This window comes from Pituophis catenifer, unplaced genomic scaffold, assembly GCF_029215685.1.
Source record: "Pituophis catenifer annectens isolate HBS135680 unplaced genomic scaffold, rPitCat1.0.hap2 SCAF_12, whole genome shotgun sequence".
Classification (NCBI taxonomy): domain Eukaryota; kingdom Metazoa; phylum Chordata; class Lepidosauria; order Squamata; family Colubridae; genus Pituophis; species Pituophis catenifer.
In genome coordinates this window covers 2,992,743-3,014,310 of record NW_027256892.1, presented here as the reverse complement: position 1 = coordinate 3,014,310, position 21,568 = coordinate 2,992,743, and the positions used below count along the sequence as shown (strand labels likewise).

The window sequence follows — 21,568 nt, the reverse complement described above, 5'->3', positions numbered from 1 at the left end:
CCACTCTGGCCACCCCCTCCCTCTCCCCACAATGAGACATACGTGAGTAACTGAGCATTATCATTCCTTTTGCGCTTCAGTAGATCTGAATATCTCCATGCTGCAAAGGATCTCACAGTGGGCTCTGATGATCCATTGATCACAATCTTATCTTCGTCAGACCAAACTTCTAAACCAATCCATGTTACATAAAGATTCACAGCGTTGTAATACTGTGGAGTGGACAAGGCATCAATCAGAAACTCAAAACACAAATAAATGTTGATAAACATTTCAGGACTAAAAGACAACTGACATTGGCTTCTAAGGACAGGTGAACTGGGATCAATTTGGGAATCAATAAAAGAGAATCTCTGTATCTCATAATTGAGCTATGGAGTTCTTAGTGCTCTCTGAGTTTGCTGGTTTGCTTGCAGATATTCGTTTCAGGTAATGAAACAGAACAGAACAGAATAGAATAGAATAACAGAATTGGAAGGGACCTTGGAGGTCTTCCAATCCAACCCCCTGCCTAGGCAGGAAACCCTACCCCACTTCAGACAAATGGTTATCCAACATTTTCTTTAAAACGTCCAGTGTTGGGGCATTCACAACTTCTGGAGGCAAGTTGTTCCACTGATTAATTGTTCTAACTGTCAGGAAATTTCTCCTTAGTTCTAAGTTGCTTCTCTCTTTCATTAGTTTCCACCCATTGCTTCTTGTCCTGCCCTCAGGGGCTTTGAAGAATAGCTTGACTCCCTCTTCTTTGTGGGAGCCCCTGAGATTTATTTTATTATTTTATTTATTTATTTAAATTTCTATACCGCCCTACTCCCGAAGGACTCAGGGCGGTGAACAGCCAGAAGATGAAACAGATAAATACAAAAAATTTAAAATAGAATAAAAATGAATTAAATAATTTGGCTGAATTTAAAATACCCCATAATTTAAAAACAAATTAAAATTTACATTTAAAAAAGGGGAGAAGATTTAGGCCAGGCCAGCTTGATGAAATAAAAAAGTCTTAAGCGCACGACGGAAGATATTGGAACACTGCTATCATGTCTCCCCTAGTCCTTCTTTCTTTTTTATTTATTTTTTTCTTGTCTGCAAGGAAACCACCAAGGTCAGACAGCACCGAAAAATCCACATTTGAGGCACACTAATAATTTATTAAGCAGAAGAAATAAATAAAATGGTAATGAAAATCCAGGTGATCGTGCTCTTTAATCAAGAACAGAAGGGGAGGAGGACTAAAGGGAGATTTCACCCACTAATGTTCCCATTGTCTCCCTGATTCTAACTGATCATTAACATAGAAGATAGTCAGCAAAGCTAATAGGACAGAAGTAGTCCAGTATGAGTGGATCTTCTAAGTGTCACAATGCAACTCCATCTGAGTTCTTCTCTCCTGCTTTCTTCTCAGGGATCATGTTCATAATCAGCTGAGTTTGTAATAAACTTATTCTCTCTTTCTCTTTCTAATTTTCAAGTTCAGAAGATTAACCATAGCCCAGGAAGAATCCAGCTACAGAATACACTGATTAAATTCCTACAACACTTTTGGACTTGCATCCTCCCAACGCAATGGCTGTATTCACATAAGAGGCTTATTAACCTAGTTAATGAACTAAACCATTTTCTGGAATAATCTAGTTACTGAACTAAACTGTTTTCTGGGCCAAATGACTCAACTTTGCTGCACTCAAATCCGGAAAAGTTAAATTCTTATGGAAGTCCATCTCCTAAATCTCTTTACTGGATTAAGTTTGTTCCATGAATACCGTGAAAATCTAAGTCGGGGCAGGGAGAGGTTTAAATTCAAAAAGTGAAATAACGTTTGCCATGTCTCCTTACCAAATTTACATAGTTGAGAATTTCAGATATTCTCATCCTTATACTAGTGATGTTGCGGCTGTACTTCCTGTACTACAGAAAAGACAAAAGAAAAAGTTAAGTGGAGACCATAATTTTAGGATGGGGGGGTTGAAGGAGAAAGAAAAAGAACAGGTTAGGGAGAGGAAGATTCTTAAAAATCATTGATTTTGCTGAATAGGACAAAAATGATAATTCTATATAAAGCAGTCCAATGAATTCTTTTCTGCTGATTTTTAACCTATATTTGTACTGTTAATATATTAACATTATTACTTTTTCAGCACCACACAAGAGGCCTCTTCCTGGTTAGAGAAAATTTTGGTCAGCCTATTGAAATGCTTTCCTAAATTGGATGCCGTATTTCCATGTTTAGAGAAGTGTAAAATAAGCATTCTTCACTACACATCTTATGTTGTCAACTTCAGTAAACAAATAGTTGAGGAATGTTTCAAAGAAACCCACAAAATCTGGGATAAAATAATTTCAGAGGGGAATTCTTGCAAAGTAGTCTGGACAAGAAACACACCCAACAATGCCAGCTCTGGGTAGTTACTGTAAGTTTACATTAACAGAAGCGGTGCTATGGCTGTGTTGGTTTGTTAGTTGGAGAGCTGATGGACCAGGTTTGAGACCCTACTGCTGAGCAATGGGTTGAGCTCCCGTTCTTGCTCCAGGTCCTGCCCAACTAGCAGTTCCTAAGCATGCAAATATTTATTTTTTTTATTTTATTTTTCTTTAACACATATTTATATGCCGCCCTTCTCCCAAGGGACTCAGAGCGGCGAACACAAGCTAAAAGCATACAATGATAAAAGAAGAATCTAATTAAAACCAATTAAAATCAAAATAATGAATAATAAAACCCCAGAATCAGAACTCAGCCCATTTGTTGACATAGCCAAGTCTTTAGGCCTCGACGGAAGGAGTGGAGAGCAGGCGCCGTCCGGAGCTCGGTGGGTAACTCATTCCAGAGGGTAGGAGCACCCACAGATTAAATATGATTAATAGGTACCACTTTGGTGGGAATATAACTGTCAGCATTTCAACCTGCATTTACTCTAGTGCTGACAAAAGAAGGAGAAGAGGGGGCAGCTGGCAAGAGGACGCTTGACTTCTCACCTACTTATTTTCCCTGAAGATAATATCCCCTAGGAGATGAGATGGGAGGGGGGACATTACTGGGAGCTGAAGTAGTAGGTATGGTGAGAGTGATTTGGGAAGAGGGCCAGCGGCACCGAGGCCAGGCTTATGGAGCCCCGCACTGGGAGGAGAGGGCAGTGAGGGAGGACCCACCCCGTTTCAGAGGGAAGTTCGATGGCGATCCAGACCAGCTAGTCCAATTCCTCAACACAGCTGAGATCTACATCGAGCGCTATGAACACCTCTACCCATTTCCCAGAGCCCTAGTGAGTGCCATTTCAGAAGGGTTGGAGGGAGAAGCAAGGAGGTGGTCAGCAGCCCTCTACGAGAACAGGGCCCCCCAACTGCAAGACGCAGATGGGTTCTTACAACTACTACGAGCCCGGTTCGAGGAGGAAGAGGGAAGGTTTGGGGTCAGGAAGTCAGAGTTGGCTACGCCACAATCGGGAACAGGTTGTCGTGCTTAATAAAATGAAAGACTGTTTGGAAATGCAATTTATTTTATTTGAGACGACATCGAAACCTGACAATAACAGCATTCTGTGTGCATTTGTCATTTAGCCATACTGGCCACATGGCCATGGAAATTGTCTTCAGACAACACTGGATCCCTCAGCAAAATAAATAGAGATGAGAACTGCACCCATAGTCAGACATAGCCAGACATTATATTAACAGAATCCTGAAAGGTTAAAGGACATCTCTCTTCCCTCCCCCCCTCCCCAAACTTTACGGTCCTAGAAACTAGGACTCATATTTTTTCATCCCCACCCCCCCCCCCATTCTTTCTAGAGGCTCAGCTACCTCTTATCTGACCATTGTCTAGTCTGTGGCTCCCAAAGTCATTCCCATGTAATATTTCCCAAGGAAACAATGCTTTTGTAAGTTATCTTTTCTGTCAACTTTCTCCAACTAGTGCAAAGAAAAAAAATGTGAAATTGTTTTGAAATCATAGCACTAACTAAGCAGTATTCGGAAGAAGGAGCACCGTTAAGCTGAATTCATAACATGAATTAACATTTATAAAGGAGCATTTCAATATTTACAAATTCTGTGTTTTGATAGAAAATCACTGAATTCACACAGTTTCATTTTATATTTTCACAGGGCTTGTTGTTTTATAGCAGAATAAGGAGCATACATTTTTGCAATAAATAACTTTATAGGGAAACAGAATATCACTAGTCACAATGCTGAGAAGGAAGAACCTGAATTTAAATGACATCAGCCTGAAACCAATTTCCCTGAAAAGAGTTTGCATAAGATGTTCCCTTTTGAAATAATACTAATAATACTAAAAGGGGAAGCTCAAACTGGCATCTAGAAGTCCATGGTCTTCCTTTGTGGTCATGAAGATACTTTTATTTTGCTCCAAAAAATGTGCACGTATTTAGAGATACCAAATAGTTATTTTAGTGCAAATGCTGCATTGCTGCAAATTGGTTGGCTAAGTTAAATATGGCTCTTATTTGTCTATTAGCCAAAGGTCCACTTCTATTTGAACAAGTGGTGTAGGAGATATATATTTAATTTCAGTGATAGCATGACCATTAACATTGTATAATATTTTCTCAACACAATTAGAATTATTTTGAAGATTTATTTTGAAATAAATAAGAAAAAAAAAGGGGGGGGGGAAGCAAAGAATCCAGATATGCCCATCCACAGATTAATTCCTCATGAATTTTGTTCTGGATTTTAGAATGCTAGATTGCTCAAGTAGAAGAGATATATGATAGCTCACTTTCACTCTTTTTTTCTATTTCATTTATGTTCTCTGTATTCAACTTGCTGACCTTTGCATTTCTGGAGAAAGTTTAATTAAAATTTAGATGGAGTTCGGGAAGAACTAATGTGCAAATTAGAGTATAGTTAAATTTCAAATGTGTCTTCACTTTGTAAATATTGGTTGAGACCAATAACCAAAAAAAAAAAATATCACAGTATATTTTAAAACACATTTTAAGGTGCAATCCAATTAGAATGTTATGTTTGGTAATGCCTTCAAAAATGCCCATATTAAAAAAGACAGAAACAAAATTTTGTGCTCAACGCAGAAAGAAAATAGAATGATATCCAAGATACTTACAATTAAATTGTCTGCAACTACGACAAGCTCAATATGTTTTTCAGTCTCCAAGAATCCTTTTTTCTAAACAGAACAATAAACCGAAGAGTGCTTAGATGTGTTGCTCCCTGCAGCCAGCAGGCATATGGGTCATCAGATAATTAGAAAATTGCTTATTATACTTGCTGGTCAAAGTCCTTGAAGTTTCAGAAATATTGGTTTTTATTTATTTATTTATTTATTTATTTATTCGATTTATATGCCGCCCTTCTCCGGAGACTCAGGGCGGCTTATAATGTGTTAAGCAATTTTGAAGAAGACATTTATAGAGAGAGAGCTTGTTAAAACTTTAACACCTAGAGAATGTCTGAGCATGTATTAATTGCTTCTTCCTATTATTCTTTTTCCGTATGCTGGAAAAACATTTGTGTTTTTTCAGCATATGGAACTACCATACGCAAGGTCAGAGAGCTCCTAAATTGAGCCCAAGATTGCCCAGTTCTCTTCTTGCTCTCTGACAGCTACCCTGTTTCCCCCAAAATAAGACATAAGATAAGATAATAAACCCAATCAGGCTTTTGAGCACATGGCAATAAGGCCAAGTACTTATTTCAGGGTTCAAAAAAATATAAGACAGGGTCTTATTTTCCGTAAAACACGGTACTTTCTTAATTTTTTTTTTAAATTTGATTTATATGCCGCCCTTCTCCGGAGACTCAGGGCGGCTTACAATGCATTAAGCAATAGCCTTCATTCTTTTGTATATTTTATACAAAGTCAGCTTATTGCCCCCACAAACTGGGTCCTCATTTCACCTACCTTAGAAAGGATGGAAGGCTGAGTCAACCTTGAGCCTTGGAGAGATTCGAACCAGCAGAAATTGCAGGCAGCTGTGTTAATAACAGGGTGCACTAAACCACTGTACTATCAAGGCTCTGCTACACAAGATTCAGTTTGAATCAAGTGACCATGACCTGAAATTGAGACTAGACCATTCAAAGGGTGAAAGTGACTATAAAATAATGGACCACCTAAACACACTAAATATAAAACCATAACTTGCTGAGGATAAAGAATCTCCAATTTCCAGGAGCACTGAAGCCAAAATTCAAGCAGCGGACTTCATAATCATTATTGCAATATAACAACAACTTGTTCAAGTCTATTACATTTTAACAGAAGAAGCTGAGCTTTTGAACTTCTGGATATGTTTCCGTCAGTTTCAACTTCTGCTACCAAAAGGAAGGAAGGAACTTGTTATGTCCTTATAAGGACATCCACTGGGGGATTGGTTACTTCCACCGGCGGGAAGTTTGAACAACTGTCATTGGCCGGCTGGCTGGCCCGAGCAGAATATAAGGAGGCTCGAGAGCCACTGCCGGCAGTCTGTTTTACTATGAGCTAATAAAGAGTACTGAACGGACAGCCGCTGAGTCGCGTTTCTTTCCAGCGCCGATCTAACAGAACTATTATTTTGGATGTAATGTTTTGTTTTCAAATTGTTCTGCCTCCCTTCTCTGTGGGGGCACCTACTCTTTGGAATAGAATACCCCCTGGAATACGAATAATCCCAGATCTTCGTACTTTCCGACGTGCCCTGAAGACCTTTCTGTTTCAACAAGCAGGGCTAGCATAAACACCTAAATTCTATACCAAGGTCTTAGCAGATACACCAAGTTGACTCAATTTATTATTTACTGTTAAAAAAAAAAATTATATGTATATGAAATCTTATTCTGTTCACTGCCCTGAGTCCTTCGGGAGAAGGGCGGTATAGAAATTCAATAAATAAATAAATAAATAAATAAATAAATAAATAAATAAATAAATAAATAAATAAATAATAGAGGAAAACATTGGAAATTTGAGGGTCATCTGTGATCAGACTCAATTTGCCTCTTTTAATCCAATTATTACTTCAATCCAATTTAGTGATTCAAATCAAATTGGAAAATTGAGTCAAGGTTATTTTTATTAGGTCTTATTAGACATCTCAAAACACTTTGATTTAATATTTTAAAACAGTTTCTTCCCCTATCCCCTGTCCCCTATGCATGCATAAGAGACATCCAATTTTTTTTAAAAAAAATTTGATTCATATGCCACCCTTCTCCGGAGACTCAGGGTGGCTTACAATGCGTTAAGCAATAGCCTTCATACTTTTGTATATTTATACAAAGTCAGCTTATTGCCCCCACAAACTGGCTCCTCAATTTACCTACCTTAGAAAGGATGAAAGGCTGAGTCAACCTTGAGCCTGGCAAGATTCGAACTTACTTTAATTGCAGACAGCTGGTATTAAATTACAGTGCCTTGTCTGCAGAGCTATCCAGGCTTCTAGTTATTCTTATCCAGATCAATCAAATTTGATCATTTGATTAAATTTTCTAAACTAATTCAGAAAGTTGACATGATTTGGGGATTCAGTTGAAACCATTTTCATCCAAGTGTCCAAATTAACTTTGTGTGACCATAGAAAACAATATAAATCTGGAATATGTATTTTCTGTTCAACAAGCTTCCATATTTTCTTGTACAGAATGGCTGAAATAGAGTTTTAGAAATGGGGGGGTTCCACTTTTATGATTTTTTTTTTCTAAGCAGTCCCAGATAATTTTTCTTTTATTTTGCCATTTAGGAACTGTAAATGTATCCATGTTCTCAAACCATGTTAGGTACCTGAGGGTTTAATATGAGACTTACTTCTTCTGGAGTAACGGATATTTTTTCGATAGGCTCATCTGATTTCCCAGAAGAGTGGATTGCTCCACAGGATTTAGGGGTCTCATCCTCTTTTTCCAGACTTTCATATTTGAAGACGGCATGTGCTTCATTGTCAGAAGGCTTCAAGGGTTCGATAATGTACATCTCACCCTTATTCTTGAAATACCCACTGCAAAAACAATTGTAGACTCTTTTTGAAAAGGGTGATCAGAAGTGGAAAATCATATTTGTAGTTCAGGGATGGATTTTTTTTATTTTTTTTTATTTTTTTTAATTTGATTTATATGCCGCCCTTCTCCGGAGACTCAGGGCGGCTTACAATGTGCTCAGCAATAGCCTTCATCCTTTTTGTATATTTATACAAAGTCAGCTTATTGCCCCCACAAACTGGGTCCTCATTTCACCTACCTTAGAAAGGATGGAAGGCTGAGTCAACCTTGAGCCTTGGCGAGATTCGAACCCTGCAGTAATTGCAGGCAGCTGGTCTTAATAACCAGCTTAATAACAGGGTGCCTTAAACCCTTGTACTACCAAGGATTGCACTGAAGATATCACCTAGCTGGATAGTGAAATTCCTACAAGGAAACCACTAAGCTGGGTGAGCACCTTGGTCCCCTCGATGGATAACCAATTTTTAAATAATCAAGTCAACATCGCCTGTGGCTTTGAATCCCTCCTTAAAACTCACTGATTTTTTTTTTTATTATTTTCTTTCCTTCCTTTGCTTCTCAAAGATACAGCTACGATCAGAAAAATATAAGAGATTGCACATTTTCAATACAACCATGGAATGTCTATACAATATTTGTATGGTGATAACTTGGTATGGAATCCAATGCTGTATATTTCCTAGGGTTTACAAAAAATAGAGAAAGCTATGGAAATGTAGGAATACACTCTCTGAAAGATTAAGTTTTTGTGGAAAACTTTATTCTCATAAGGGCGAAATAGGATATAAAGTGTTTCACCCATATATACGCTCTTATATACAAAGTATTTCACCCATATATACACTGTTGTACACTCACTCACTCAATCATTCTTTATTCAGTCACAGACCAACATATAAAGCACAAAAATCACACTTTTAGGATAAAAAAAGAAAAAAAATATAATTGTTCTAAATTATCCAAAAAGAGTTAGAGGAAATATTCTGATGTAGAAACCATAGAAAAATATTTGGCTGTAGTCAAGGAAATAAAATCAGATTGATTTGATAATAACGAGCCTGTAGTACAGTGGACTAAAGCACTGTGATTAACAACTGCTGCTTGCAATTACTGCAAGTTCAAATCTCACCAGGCTCAAGGTTGACTCAGTCTTCCATCCTTTCAAAGATCTATTATGGCATAAAGTGAAGTCAGGGATCTCTTAGGTAAATGCTTTGACATGGATTCAGTCTTTCCTACAATAAGGAGCCTGGATGAGGAGCCTGGATAGCTCAACAGACTAAAAGCCTGTTATTAACATTCAGCTGCCTGCAATTACTGCAAGTTCGAATCTCCCAGGCTCAAGGTTGACTCAGCCTTCCATCCTTTCAAAGGTAGGTGAAATGAGGATCCAGATTGTGGGAGCAATAAGCTGACTTTGTATAAATATACAAAAGTATGAAGGCTATTGCTTAACGCATTGTAAGCCTCCCTGAGTCTCTGGAGAAGGGCGGCATATAAATTAAAGCAAAAAAAACCCAAAAAACCAAAAAACCAACAACAACTAAGATAAGAATCAGAATATTTAATAAAGAATATAAATAATAATTCTGGCAAGCATCTGCATAAGAGGGTAATGGAATGAGTACAGAATAACATGGAGCTGGAGGCTGAAACATGATGAATGGTGATAGGAACTAGTCTAATGAAAAGAAGGCTTATGGGTGACATAATAACAGCCTTGCAATATTTAAGGGACTGTCACAAAAAAGAAGGGAGCAACCTATTCTCCAAAGCAAGACAAGAAGTTATCAAAGAGAGAGCCAACCTAGAACTAAGGGGAAAAAATCCTGACAATGAGACCAATCAACCAGTGGAATAGTTTGCCTAGGAAATTGTGGGTGCTTCATCATGGGAGGCTTTTAAGAGGAGATTGGACAGCCCATTTCTCTGGGATGGCTTTCCAATCTCCTCTGCTCGAGTAGGGGTTGGATTAGAAGATCTTAAAGTCCCTTCCAACTCTGTTATCCTGTCCTCCTGTTATTCTATTGTTATTCTTTTGTTTAAACAGGCCGGGCTGGCTTAGAAAATGAATTTTAATTGGGTGTTTGTAGTTTTTTAATATAAGGGCCAAAGTTTAATATATTTTAAATTGTTTTTAAATTTTATGGGTATATGTTTGTTTTAATATGGCTGTACACCGCCCTGAGTCCTTCAGGAGAAGGGTGGTATAAAAATTTAATTAATTAATTAATTAAATAATAATAATAATAATAATAATAATAATAATAATAATAATAATAATAATCTGTGCATCACCAGGTATTGCAATGTCAATGAACCATACTTTTTTTCTTTTCAACTATTGTTATGTCAGGTGTGTTACTGACAGGCACTTGGTCCACAACACACCTGACATAACAATAGTTGAAAAGAAAAAAGTATGGTTCATTGACATTGCAATACCTGGTGATGCACGGATTGAAGATAAGCAGCAAGAAAAAAATCACAAAGTACCGGGACTTGCAAATTGAAGTTGAGCGACTGTGAAAAAAAAATCGTGTGTTGTCCCGATTGTAATTGGAGCCCTTGGAACAATACCCAAAGGGCTACCCCGCTATTTAGAAATTCTAAATTTACTGGACTTGAACATTTTGACTCTACAAAAAAACCACCTTACTCGGAACAGCTTACATCCTCCGACGATACCTTAACAGTTCCTAGGTCCTTGGTTAGGACTTGAGCTGCTGAGCTATTAACCAGCCTCAAAGGCTGTGAATCTCACTAAAGATTAAATAATAATAATAATAATAATAATAATAATAATAATAATAATAATAATAATAATAATAATAATAATTCTATTGTGTTCAATCATTTCAATTATTCCTCTACCCCATAGAAACAGTGTCTGCTCAAAGTGGATTTTTTTATATACATATATTTTCCTTCAGTAATGCCTGTTGGGAAGGCATTGAATATTAAAATTAAAGATAAAGCTCTTCTAAATTTTGGAATCTTTATATGGCTAAGACATCTAGATGGTTGGAGAAGATGTGCAGTGGCTCAAGAAAGTGTTTCTGGATAGAACTGAAAAGTCTGCTTACCTCTTCCTGTACACTTTCTGGCAAGATGCACAATCTAGCCTAAATGGTTTTTAATGGGATTTTTAAATTTTATAGACTTGGGGTTTTAAATTGGGAGGCCGATTGATTTAATCTCTTTCAATTATCTTAACTTTTGTGTTGTATGTATTTTAATTTTGGCTGTTCACCGCCCTGAGTCCCTTTTGGGAGAAGGGCGGTATGCAAACTAAATTAAAATAAAATAAAATAAAATAAAATAAAATAAAATAAAATAAAATAAAATAAATAAATAAATAAATAAATAAATAAATAAATAAATAAATAAATAAATAAATAAATAAATAAATCTGAACCCTACTTATCTTCTTTGCCTGTAACATCACCTCCTATATACAAAGAAGATACAGACTCCTCTAGACAGATCTGATTTAGCTCCCTACTGTGTCTACTGGCTGGCAGCAGCTCTTCTTGATTTCAAACAAAGTCTTTCTTATTTCTGTACATGTCTTCGATTAAACCCAAGTAATTTGAATGAAAGAAACTGTCTTTGTTTTAACTACGACAACTACAAGAGAAGTAATAATATTTATACTCTTAATAAAACAAGTAAATGATAAGACACTATCTTACTTCAAGCCGTCGCATACACTGATGACTGCAGTTGAGTCAGCATCATTCTGGATATGTCCATGATAATAGCAGTGATCCTGCATGGAGGCAAGAGATACTGGTTAAAGCTTTGTTTGTAGTGTGACTTGATGAGCAGAAGTGCAGTTCCAATGTATTCCACAACATCAATTAAAAAATGACTCACAGGGCAACTAGTCCAGAATGTTTCGCTTGAGGGGGAACCTGCTTAGTATTGATTGTTCAAAACAGGGGTGGGTTCTACTTACCTTTACTACCAGTTCGCAGCGGGGCCCCATGCGCACGTGCACGCTTCACTCACGCATGTATGCACTCTTCTGCACATGCGCAGAAGCTTCTGCACATGCGCAGAAGCGTTTTGATGACATCAGGGTCTGTGGGTGGAGCCTCCCGCTGGTTTTACTACCGGTTCTATAGAACCATAGGAACTGGGGGCAACCCACCACTGGTTCAAAATGAGCATAGGATAATCACAAGTCTCCATTAAAGGAAGTCACACTGCAGAGGGAGTTCCATTGATGGTAAAATGCTAAGAACTTTTGGGCAGACAATCAACAAAGAAATTTAAAAAAAGTTATGTTCAAATAACAAGCTCTTTTCTCCACCAACCTTCTCTTTTTGGAAGTCAACTCTAGTGCTGCACCACAGGATTTGCCGAATAAACTCTCAAACTATGTTCTTAAATCTTATAAAGATGTAGGAAAAATTCCATATTTAGTAATGATACCAATTAATTGTTATTTCCTTGAGCCCACACAATGAAAGCTTTCGGAAACATACATCAGAAATATAAATACAGAATACCAAAAAAGATGCCTATATAACATGAAAGACTCCATCTGATGGTTGAATTTTGATCATTAACATCTTCTGGAAGCAGAACCAATATAGATATCAAAATCAACAGATTTCTGTTACACATTAACTAGGAACAGTTTGTATGACCTTGGAATAGAGTATTAATCTTTATCAAGAGTAGATAATTTTTGGAGACAGAGGATGCATTTTTTATCAATTTGGTTGGAAGCAGGGGTGAATCCAGCAGATTCTGGAGAATCTAATTTAATTTCAACAAAGAAATTAAAAAAAAGTTATGTTCAAATAACAAGCTCTTTTCTTCACCAACCTTCTCTTTTTGGAAGTCAACTCTAGTGCTGCACCACAGGATTTGCCGAATAAACTCTCAAACTATGTTCTAAAATCTTATAACAATGTAGGAAAAATTCCATATTTACTAATGATACCAATTAATTGTTATTTTCTTGAGCCCACATAATGAAAGCTTTCGGAAACATACATCAGAAATATAAATACACAATACCAAAAAAGATGTCTCTATAACATGAAAGACTCCATCTGGTGGTTGAATTTTGATCACTAACATCTTCTGGAAGCAGAACCAATATAGATATCAAAATCAGCAGATTTCTGTTACACATTAACAGTTTGTATGACCTTGGAATATACTAAGTCAAGAGTAGATAATTTTTGGAGACAGAGGATGCATTTTTTATCAATTTGGTCGGAAGCAGGGGTGAAATTTATTTATTATTTTATTTTATTTTTATTTGATTTATATGCCGCCCTTCTCCGGAGACTCAGGGCGGCTTACAGTGCATTAAGCAATAGCCTTCATACTTTTGTATATTTATACAAAGTCAGCTTATTGCCCCCACAAACTGGGTCCTCATTTAACCTACCTTAGAAAGGATGGAAGGCTGAGTCAACCTTGAGCCTTGGAGAGATTCGAACCAGCAGTAAATTGCAGGCAGCTGTGTTAATAACAGGGTGCTTTAAACCACTGTAGTACCAAGGCTCTTGGTACTATCCAGCAGGTTCTGGAGAATTGGTAGCGGAAATTTTGAGTAGTTCAGAGAACCGGCAAATACCACCTCTGGCTGGCCTCAGAGTGGGATGGGAATGGAGATTTTGCAGTATCCTTCCCTGCCATGCCCATCAAGCCACACCCACCAAGCCACGCCCACAGAACCGGTAGAAAAAAAAAATAGATTTCACCACTGGTAGGAAACATGTTAGTGCTGTGATATTGTAACACGTTCTGGCTGCTTTTAGTGAGAGAGAAATATAAAGATTTCTATATTCTGTACAAGCAAAGTAAATCCCTCTCACTTTTGGTGTTCCAAACAGATGACTTTGCAGCTATTACTGTAATCTGGTTTAAAAAGCAAAGTACATCCTATCAACCTGATGTTCTCATAACAAACCTATTTGTGGGGCTCATTCCCCAAAACGTTTGTTTGTAATCAGTAGCAAGGATTTGATGGATTGAAATATACGTCCTACTAATTCAATAAGTGGAACAGACTGGGTTTTAACAACCCACACATGTTTACACAAAGCACGCTTAAAATAAGACACTTCATGCATAAATAGCCCTTCTTGTTTGAATAGCATGGTCTGGTACATACATATCTGGAATATTATGCACAAATATTCTTTCCATTTACTTCATAAAAGTAAGACACTCTGAATATTACCTCAACCTGAGGGTTTGTTGTAATTTCTCTGCCATCAGGGGAATAATGAGTCTCACTGTAATCTTTGGAAAAAAGTCGTCTGGAAAAAATGCAAAGAAGTCATTATTTACACCAGGAATCAAGTAGGAACAGAGATAATTGCATAATAAGTCTACTACAGAGGTGGGTTTCAGCGGGTTCTGACCAGTTCTGGAGAACCAGTAGCAGAAATTTTGAGTAGTTCAGAGAACCGGTAAATACCACCTCTGACTGGCCCCGCCCCCATCTATTCTCTGCCTCCTGAGTCCCAGCTGATCAGGAGGGAATGGGGATTTTGCAGTAACCTTCCCCTGCCATGCCCATCAAGCCACACCCACAGAACCGGTAGTAAAAAAAATTGAAACCCACAACTAGTCTACAACTACAATATAATGGCATTTTAGGGATATTGTTTGGTATCAAATGAAGGGAGCAGGTATTTCAATCTCATGAGGATGGCTATTTAAGAGGAATGGAGCCCATACTAGATTCACCTTAAGCAAAAAGCCTGTAGTACAGTGGACTAAAGCACTGTTATTAACAGATTAACATCTGCTGCTTGCAATTACTGCTGGTTCGAATCTCTCCAAGGCTCAAGGTTGACTCAGCCTTCCATCCTTTCAAAGGTAGGTGAAATGAGGACGTGGATTGTGGGGGCAATAAGATGACTTTGTATAAATATACAAAAGTATGAAGGCTATTGCTTAACGCATTGTAAGCCGCCCTGAGTCTCTGGAGAAGGGCGGCATATAAAGTAAAGAAAAAAGAAAGAGAGAGAGAGAGAGAGAGAGAGAGAGAGAGAGAGAGAGAGAGAGAGAGAGAGATTTGCAGCAAGAAAGGTGTGCAATTCTCTTCATCAATGCTCAGAGGTGGTGTGATTGACCAGGATAAGACATTTTGTATTGCTTTGATTCTTCTGATCTATGCAACAATCAGATGAAGCTGCTAGGTCTACAAAGGAGACCAGTGTAACTCCCTTTACCTAATAGTAAAGGGATTCATATTGCTTCAGGAAGAAATCAAGGGAAGGGATGCCTTGAATCTTTATTCAGAAACATCTCTCTTGAAGTGCTAAGTCAACACTATAGATTCACTTTCTACTCCTGGTGTCACACTGATGCAGTTCTCTTGGCATTGCCTTCTATGTTTCCAGTCTAGGCATAGCTCTGGTATTCCTTGCTAGTCTCCCACCTCTAGTTCTGCTTTCCTTCGAAGTCCAAACATCCAGATGCTGCCCTTGAAATTCCACACAACCTTCATAATTAAACATTTTAATTTGCCAAACAAGGTAATCCGATTATTATTTCTGTTGGATTATGTCCAAGAATATACACTTTTCACATTGTCTTTAAAACGTTAAGGGAACTTCTGAGTTAACTTACTTATTTTTTTCTAGGTTAAGGACCACTGGCTCTCCATTCACTTTAAATTCGTATTTCATGGTATCTTCATATTTGGTCTGAAATGCAAAGAGTGCGGTGTTTATTTTAAAAAAAATAAATGTGCAATCTATACCTGTGTCAAATGGAAACCCATAGTCAATTCATTTATTAGATTTGGAGTATTTCATCTGGTGCTCGAAAGGCACTGTAAAATCTTCTTAAATTAAATTAAACTTTCTTGCATAAGTTCAAGATCTCTTTCTCTAATTTAACATCTTGGTGAATGAGGTTTGGATGGGACAGAGAGACTGACTTCAAAGTCATCCAGTGATGGTCTTGAATCTGGTTCTTAGTCCTAACCTTGAGCTATAACCACTACACTAGTGGTGGGTTCCTCCTGGTTCCGCCCGGTTCCGCCAAGCCAGTAGCAGTGACGATATGACGTCACCAAGCCAATTCTTCATTTTCATGAGCTATTAGAGCTGTGTAAGTTTCACTCAAACTACGTCAAGTGCAAATCTTGATATAAGTGTACATGGACTTTTCTGCAATTTGACATATTGGTGAAATGGACTTTCAGAATTTTACAGTCTTATGAGACTTATCATATGTCATCTTTACTTGGAGCTCTCTCTAGAAATCTCTCTATGCAAATATTATGTAAAATATTAAGAGCTCTAAGGTTTGAAATAGGATCAGATCCAACCTAAAAATGAAATAGGTGATAGGTCCCTATTACAACCCCTCTCCCATCATCACTTTTCATAGTCTATGAACTCTGACAAATATGTGACTTTGTAATAATTTCCCTTTACAAAACACAACAATAAATAAACTTTAAAATGAACAATAAAAATGGTTGGAATTTCATGGAAATTTGTTTGAAGAACCTAATGGCAAACTTTTGAAAATAGTAGAGTTTAACTCTAACTTTGCTTCACATGCATCTTGAGCAAAATCTAGGGTCATATTCGTCAATGAATAACTTGATGAAATGAAGATTTTTTTCTTACCTTTTCCTCACGCCGCTCAATTCTTCTTTTGGGCAATGTAGGGACTTTTTGTGGATACACTACTTCATAATCTTTAACTTTCCCAGATTCCAGGATTGTAGAGCTCCCTTCATTGGAAGGAAGGAAGGAAGGAAGGAAGGAAGGAAGGAAGGAAGGAAGGAAGGAAGGAAGGAAAGAAAGATTCACTTGCTATGTTATTCTACTACTTTAAAATCTACTGTGTAATTTGTTATTCAGTTATCAATGGAGAGAGTGAAATCCTTTTCTAGTGGAACACAGTACAGAAATCTAAGGGCTTTTTGGTGCATATGAAATTTGCTAAATGGTGTTTGATAGTTGGGAATCTAACTGGAGTCAATGCTTTAGGAAGATCCAAAAGAAAAATTTTGAGCAGCAAAATAAATAAATAAATAAATAAATGCCATCCACTGTCCAGGTTTGTGTGTTGAGTGATGAGTGCTAAAGGATGGATGAGAAATCAGAAATCACAATAATCTGATTCACACAATTCAATAAACCAAACTATATTAGGATTAGCATATATACATTAATCAGAGAGTTAGGCACACGTAGCTTGTTATGCAAATGCAGCTTATTAGCAATTCCTTTCAGTTGAATTTCTTTTTCATTGCGATCCTAATAGTTTCACTGACTTTCTTTCATTTTCAAAAATATCTATGGAGAGTCCATAGCATCATCATTACCACTGGGGCACCTAAGAACATGTCCATAATCAGATTCAGTGATTTCAGACTTAGATCAAGAGTCAAAGAATTTAGGGTTGGTTACTGTGTGGACATTCAATGGTCATCTACTATTTGCTCCTTAACATATTTTGTAAATGTTGTGGACCATAGCACCAAGCCTTGACTTACAATGACAATTAGGACCAGAATTTCTACCATTAGATCTTTTGCGGGGAGAAGGTTGGAGACAGAAGCTGGGAAGGCTGCAAAATGGCAAGCACATAACCTTCAGACACCACAACTGTCAGTTGTGGTGTCTGAAGGTTATGTGGCTGCCAGTTGCCAAGCACCCACATTTTGATTATATGACCTTGGGGTTGCTGTGAAGATCATTACTTTTTGCAGTGCCACTATAACATTGAACAGTCACTATATCATAAATAGTTGTATGACAAGGACTACTTGTATCTGATCTGCACTCAGAGGTGGGTTTCAGCAGGTTCTGACTAGTTCTGGAGAACCAGTAGCGGAAATTTTGAGTAGTTCGGAGAACCGGTAGTAAAAATTCTGACTGGCCACTCCCCCATCTATTCTCTGCCTCCCAAGTCCCAGCTGATTGGGAGGAAATGGGGATTTTGCAGTAACCTTCTCCTGGAGTGGGGTGGGAATGGAGATTTTACAGTATCCTTCCCCTGCCATGCCCACCAAGCCATGCCACACCACCGAGCCACACCCACAGAACCGGTAGTAAAAAAATTTGAAACCCACCACTGTCTGCACTGATATCCCCAACACTAAGGAAGGCAGGACTTCTTTAAAAACTTGAAATCCCAGAACTACAGACTATACTGTGAAGCTAGGAAACTATCCCTGAAGAAAGTTGTGGAAAACCACTTCCATTCTGTAGCCAAGCATGGTAATACAATCATTTGTCAATCACCATGTAATTACCAGCAGCTGATATTTACTTTTTAATCCAGTATTTCTAGCATGTTGTGCATATCTAATTAATACCCTCGGTACAAAAAAAAGTGCCAAAATAAAATGCTTATAGTTATAAATAAAAATAAACCAATAAACTAAAATATCAATAGCTACAGAGTATGGGGAAAAACTGTTGTAGAATACTGACAGAAATCAGACAATATTTATTGAGAGAGCAAAGGAGAGAGGGGCAGAAGGAAATTTCTTAAAGTAGAGAGTGACTGAAATCTAGATACAACTAGCACTTGACCTTGGAAATGTATCTTCTGAGACTGATGGAAATCTTTTAACCTTAAGGTAACCCTAGGCAGAAGTTTAAACCTTCCTCATACTTTTACGTACCTGCCCATTTGTACCTGATATTCCAAGAAACATGGGAGAGGTTCAACAACTCCCCCTACTAGAAAGAAAAGTTACTATTCCCTCCTGCTTAGAGCACAGAAAAAGCAGCATTTCTCCTTCTGTCTCCCTTTCTTGTTTATGTTTTCTCCATCAATTACTCTTCTAATTTTGGAAGCTTCCCACTTGGTAAGGGCAACCCCATTTTTCCTTACTCGACTCTACCCAGCTTTTGACCCTTAATTGTGTTTGGGCAACCGTTTAAGGCAATTGAATATTGTTGTTTGTAATCATATGTGGGAAAGGCTTGGGAGACAGCAGGAAGAGCCCGGTTAACTGGCATGTAAAAGGTATCTCAGCTCACAGAAGGAAGAAGAAGAACAAAGGAAGCATATCAGGAACCCTCCCAAGTTTTTCGGAGAGCAAAAAGAAAGGAGGGAAGAAACGTTTTAAGATAATTTAGAATCTTGCATTAAGGAAAGTTGTCTCCCATTAGCTTGAGTACAGTTTGAAGATTCTCTGAAGATAACAAGAATAACACTAGCTGTGGTTTATGCAAGCTTAATTATATGATGCCTAACCGACATAGTGAAAAAAAATTAAAACTAAAGAAACTTCCTGAATTTTCCTTCCAACAAAGTCTCTCTCCGTGTCTTCTTCAGCCTTCTAATCCTTTTCTACTTGTTTTGAGGATCTTAGATCTTTTCTTTTTCAAGATCTGTTTGCTGATTGACAAAGTTTAAGCAATTACAAAAAGACAACCTATGTAAATTCATAACAAATGCAATCTTTGAGTGTTCTTTTGGTAGGTCTGTAGAAACTGAAGTGGAGCAAATTTTGGCTAAGCATCAAAAGAAAAACCATCGAAATTTGTGGGGTGCCATAGACTTTTATCAGTAAGAATCTGAATAATTATCTGAATAATAATAATAATCTGAAACCAAAGAGAACATCTTACCTTGATATGGAAAAACTGCTAAGCATATAGTTACCAAGAAAGCTTGGATCATTTTGGAGCCGGGATCCAGGCGGACAAGGAATCTCTTTCTGCTTCCAAGCCAACCTGAGCTCTTCTCCTGTTGACTGTGAGAAGCAAATAATGAGTCCTTCAGCTTCATTCGTGCCCTTATGTGCAAAGGTGTTTGCTAAAGGATTTGCCCAAATTCTAAGTTGTAACAATATTACTGGAGGGCAGTTTTCCAACTGACTTAGTGCTTGTCACTCCAACAATGACATCTGGAAAGCTTCTTTGAAGGCATCCCTCAAAGCAAAAGCCAAAAGAAGAGGATTACATGCTCACAGCAATGCCTTCCCTGGCTCACATGTTAATACAACTAAATTTGGGGCCTCTTAATGGGGGTATTGGGGTTTTAAATGCCAAGAGTTGGTTTTTATACTATTCGGTGAGTAAGAGGCACTTTTTGAATAATCTAGCATCCTTTCAATATTTAGTGCTGGTTACTAAATCAGGAAGCTCAATGAGCTGACTTGTAGTCTCTGAAAAATGATGTTATTGTGGGAAAGACTGAATCCATGTCAATGCATTTACCTAAAGGATCCCTGACTTCACTTTATGCCATAATAGATCTTTCCATTTTTAAAAGACCCTGGAGCCTTTGTATAACATCTGCACTAGTCCTCTATTATCTAAAACAAAAGATGTATGTCTTCATGGTGCAAATTTCAGCGGGCAGACTATGCATTCTAAGTGAAAACTGTCAGCAGGATGGCTTGCCTTCAGAAACTGTAGGTGCTACAGCACTGGGGTTTTTTAAGAAAATATTGGGCAACCATTCTCTCCAGAATGGTATAAGATCTCTTGCTTGGACAGGGTGTTGGAGTAGAAGATGCCCAAGGTCCCTTCCAACTCTCTTATTCTGTATTCTTTAAAGGGGTTTTGAATGGGAAAGTTCAGGTGAATCACAGACAAAGGAAAAGAATCTTCTCTTCATTTAGAAACAAGGAGGTATGTGAGCCTCTGAAACTGTCTTTGATGGCCAGCTTGTTTTCTTTCAGAACGTCTGCCTTCACCATCACCAGAAGTCCTCTCTTACAAGGCTACCAATCTAATTAAAGTTACAAAAATTGTCTAGGTGAAGAGCTATAAAAGTCGTCTCAAGCCACATCTTATGCTGAATTCAGCCTTTCTGTTTTAAGGGAGGCTAAATGATAAACCAGTATTGTTATACACTGCTGAAAAAAAATAAAGGGAACACAAAAATAAGACATCCTAGATCTGAAATAATGAAATATTCGTAGTAAATACTTTGTTCATTACATAGTTGAATGTGCTGACAACAAAATCACACAACAATTATCAATGGAAATCAAATTTATCAACCCATGGAGGTCTGGATTTGGAATTACACTCAAAATTAAAGTGAAAAAAAAACACTACAGGCTGATCCAACTTTGATGTAATGTCCTTAAAACAAGTCAAAATGAGGCTCAGTAGTGTGTGTGGCCTCCACGTGCCTGTATGACCTCCCTACAACTCCTGGGCATGCTCCTGATGAGGTGGCAGATGGTCTCCTGAGGGATCTCCTCCCACACCTGGACTAAAGCATCCCCCAACTCCTGGACAGTCTGTGGTGCAACGTGGCATTGGTGGATGGAGTGAGACATGATGTCCCAGATGTGCTCAATTGGATTCAGGTCTGGGGAACGGGCGGGCCAGTCCATAGCATCAGTGCCTTCGTCTTGCAGGAACTGCTGACACACTCCAGCCACATGAGGTCTAGCATTGTCGTGCAGTAGGAGGAACCCAGGGCCAACCGCACCAGCATATGGTCTCACAAGGGGTCTAAGGATCTCATCTCGGTACCTAATGGCAGTCAGGCTACCTCTGGCGAGCACATGGAGGGCTGTGCAGCCCCCCAAAGAAATGCCACCCCACACCATTACTGACCCACTGCCAAACCGGTCATGCTGGAGGATGTTGAAGGCAACAGAACGTTCTCCATGGTGTCTCCAGAT

At 38.1% G+C, this 21,568-nt stretch overlaps 1 protein-coding gene across 1 annotated transcript in view; it reads right to left on the bottom strand.

The window, feature by feature from the left end:
• The window catches only part of LOC139323235 (zinc metalloproteinase-disintegrin-like NaMP), a 38,224-nt gene extending 18,514 nt beyond the window's left edge, over positions 1-19,710 (bottom strand). The window contains exons 1-9 of the mRNA XM_070952511.1: positions 19,551-19,710; positions 16,584-16,690; positions 15,571-15,647; positions 14,171-14,249; positions 11,655-11,731; positions 7,769-7,958; positions 5,087-5,149; positions 1,837-1,908; positions 43-212 (exon numbers count right to left, since the gene is read on the bottom strand). Of these exons, the coding sequence (XP_070808612.1) occupies positions 43-212; positions 1,837-1,908; positions 5,087-5,149; positions 7,769-7,958; positions 11,655-11,731; positions 14,171-14,249; positions 15,571-15,647; positions 16,584-16,690; positions 19,551-19,710 (995 nt within the window). The remainder of the gene's footprint in view (positions 1-42; positions 213-1,836; positions 1,909-5,086; positions 5,150-7,768; positions 7,959-11,654; positions 11,732-14,170; positions 14,250-15,570; positions 15,648-16,583; positions 16,691-19,550) is intronic.
• Between the last annotated feature and the right edge of the window lie 1,858 nt (positions 19,711-21,568).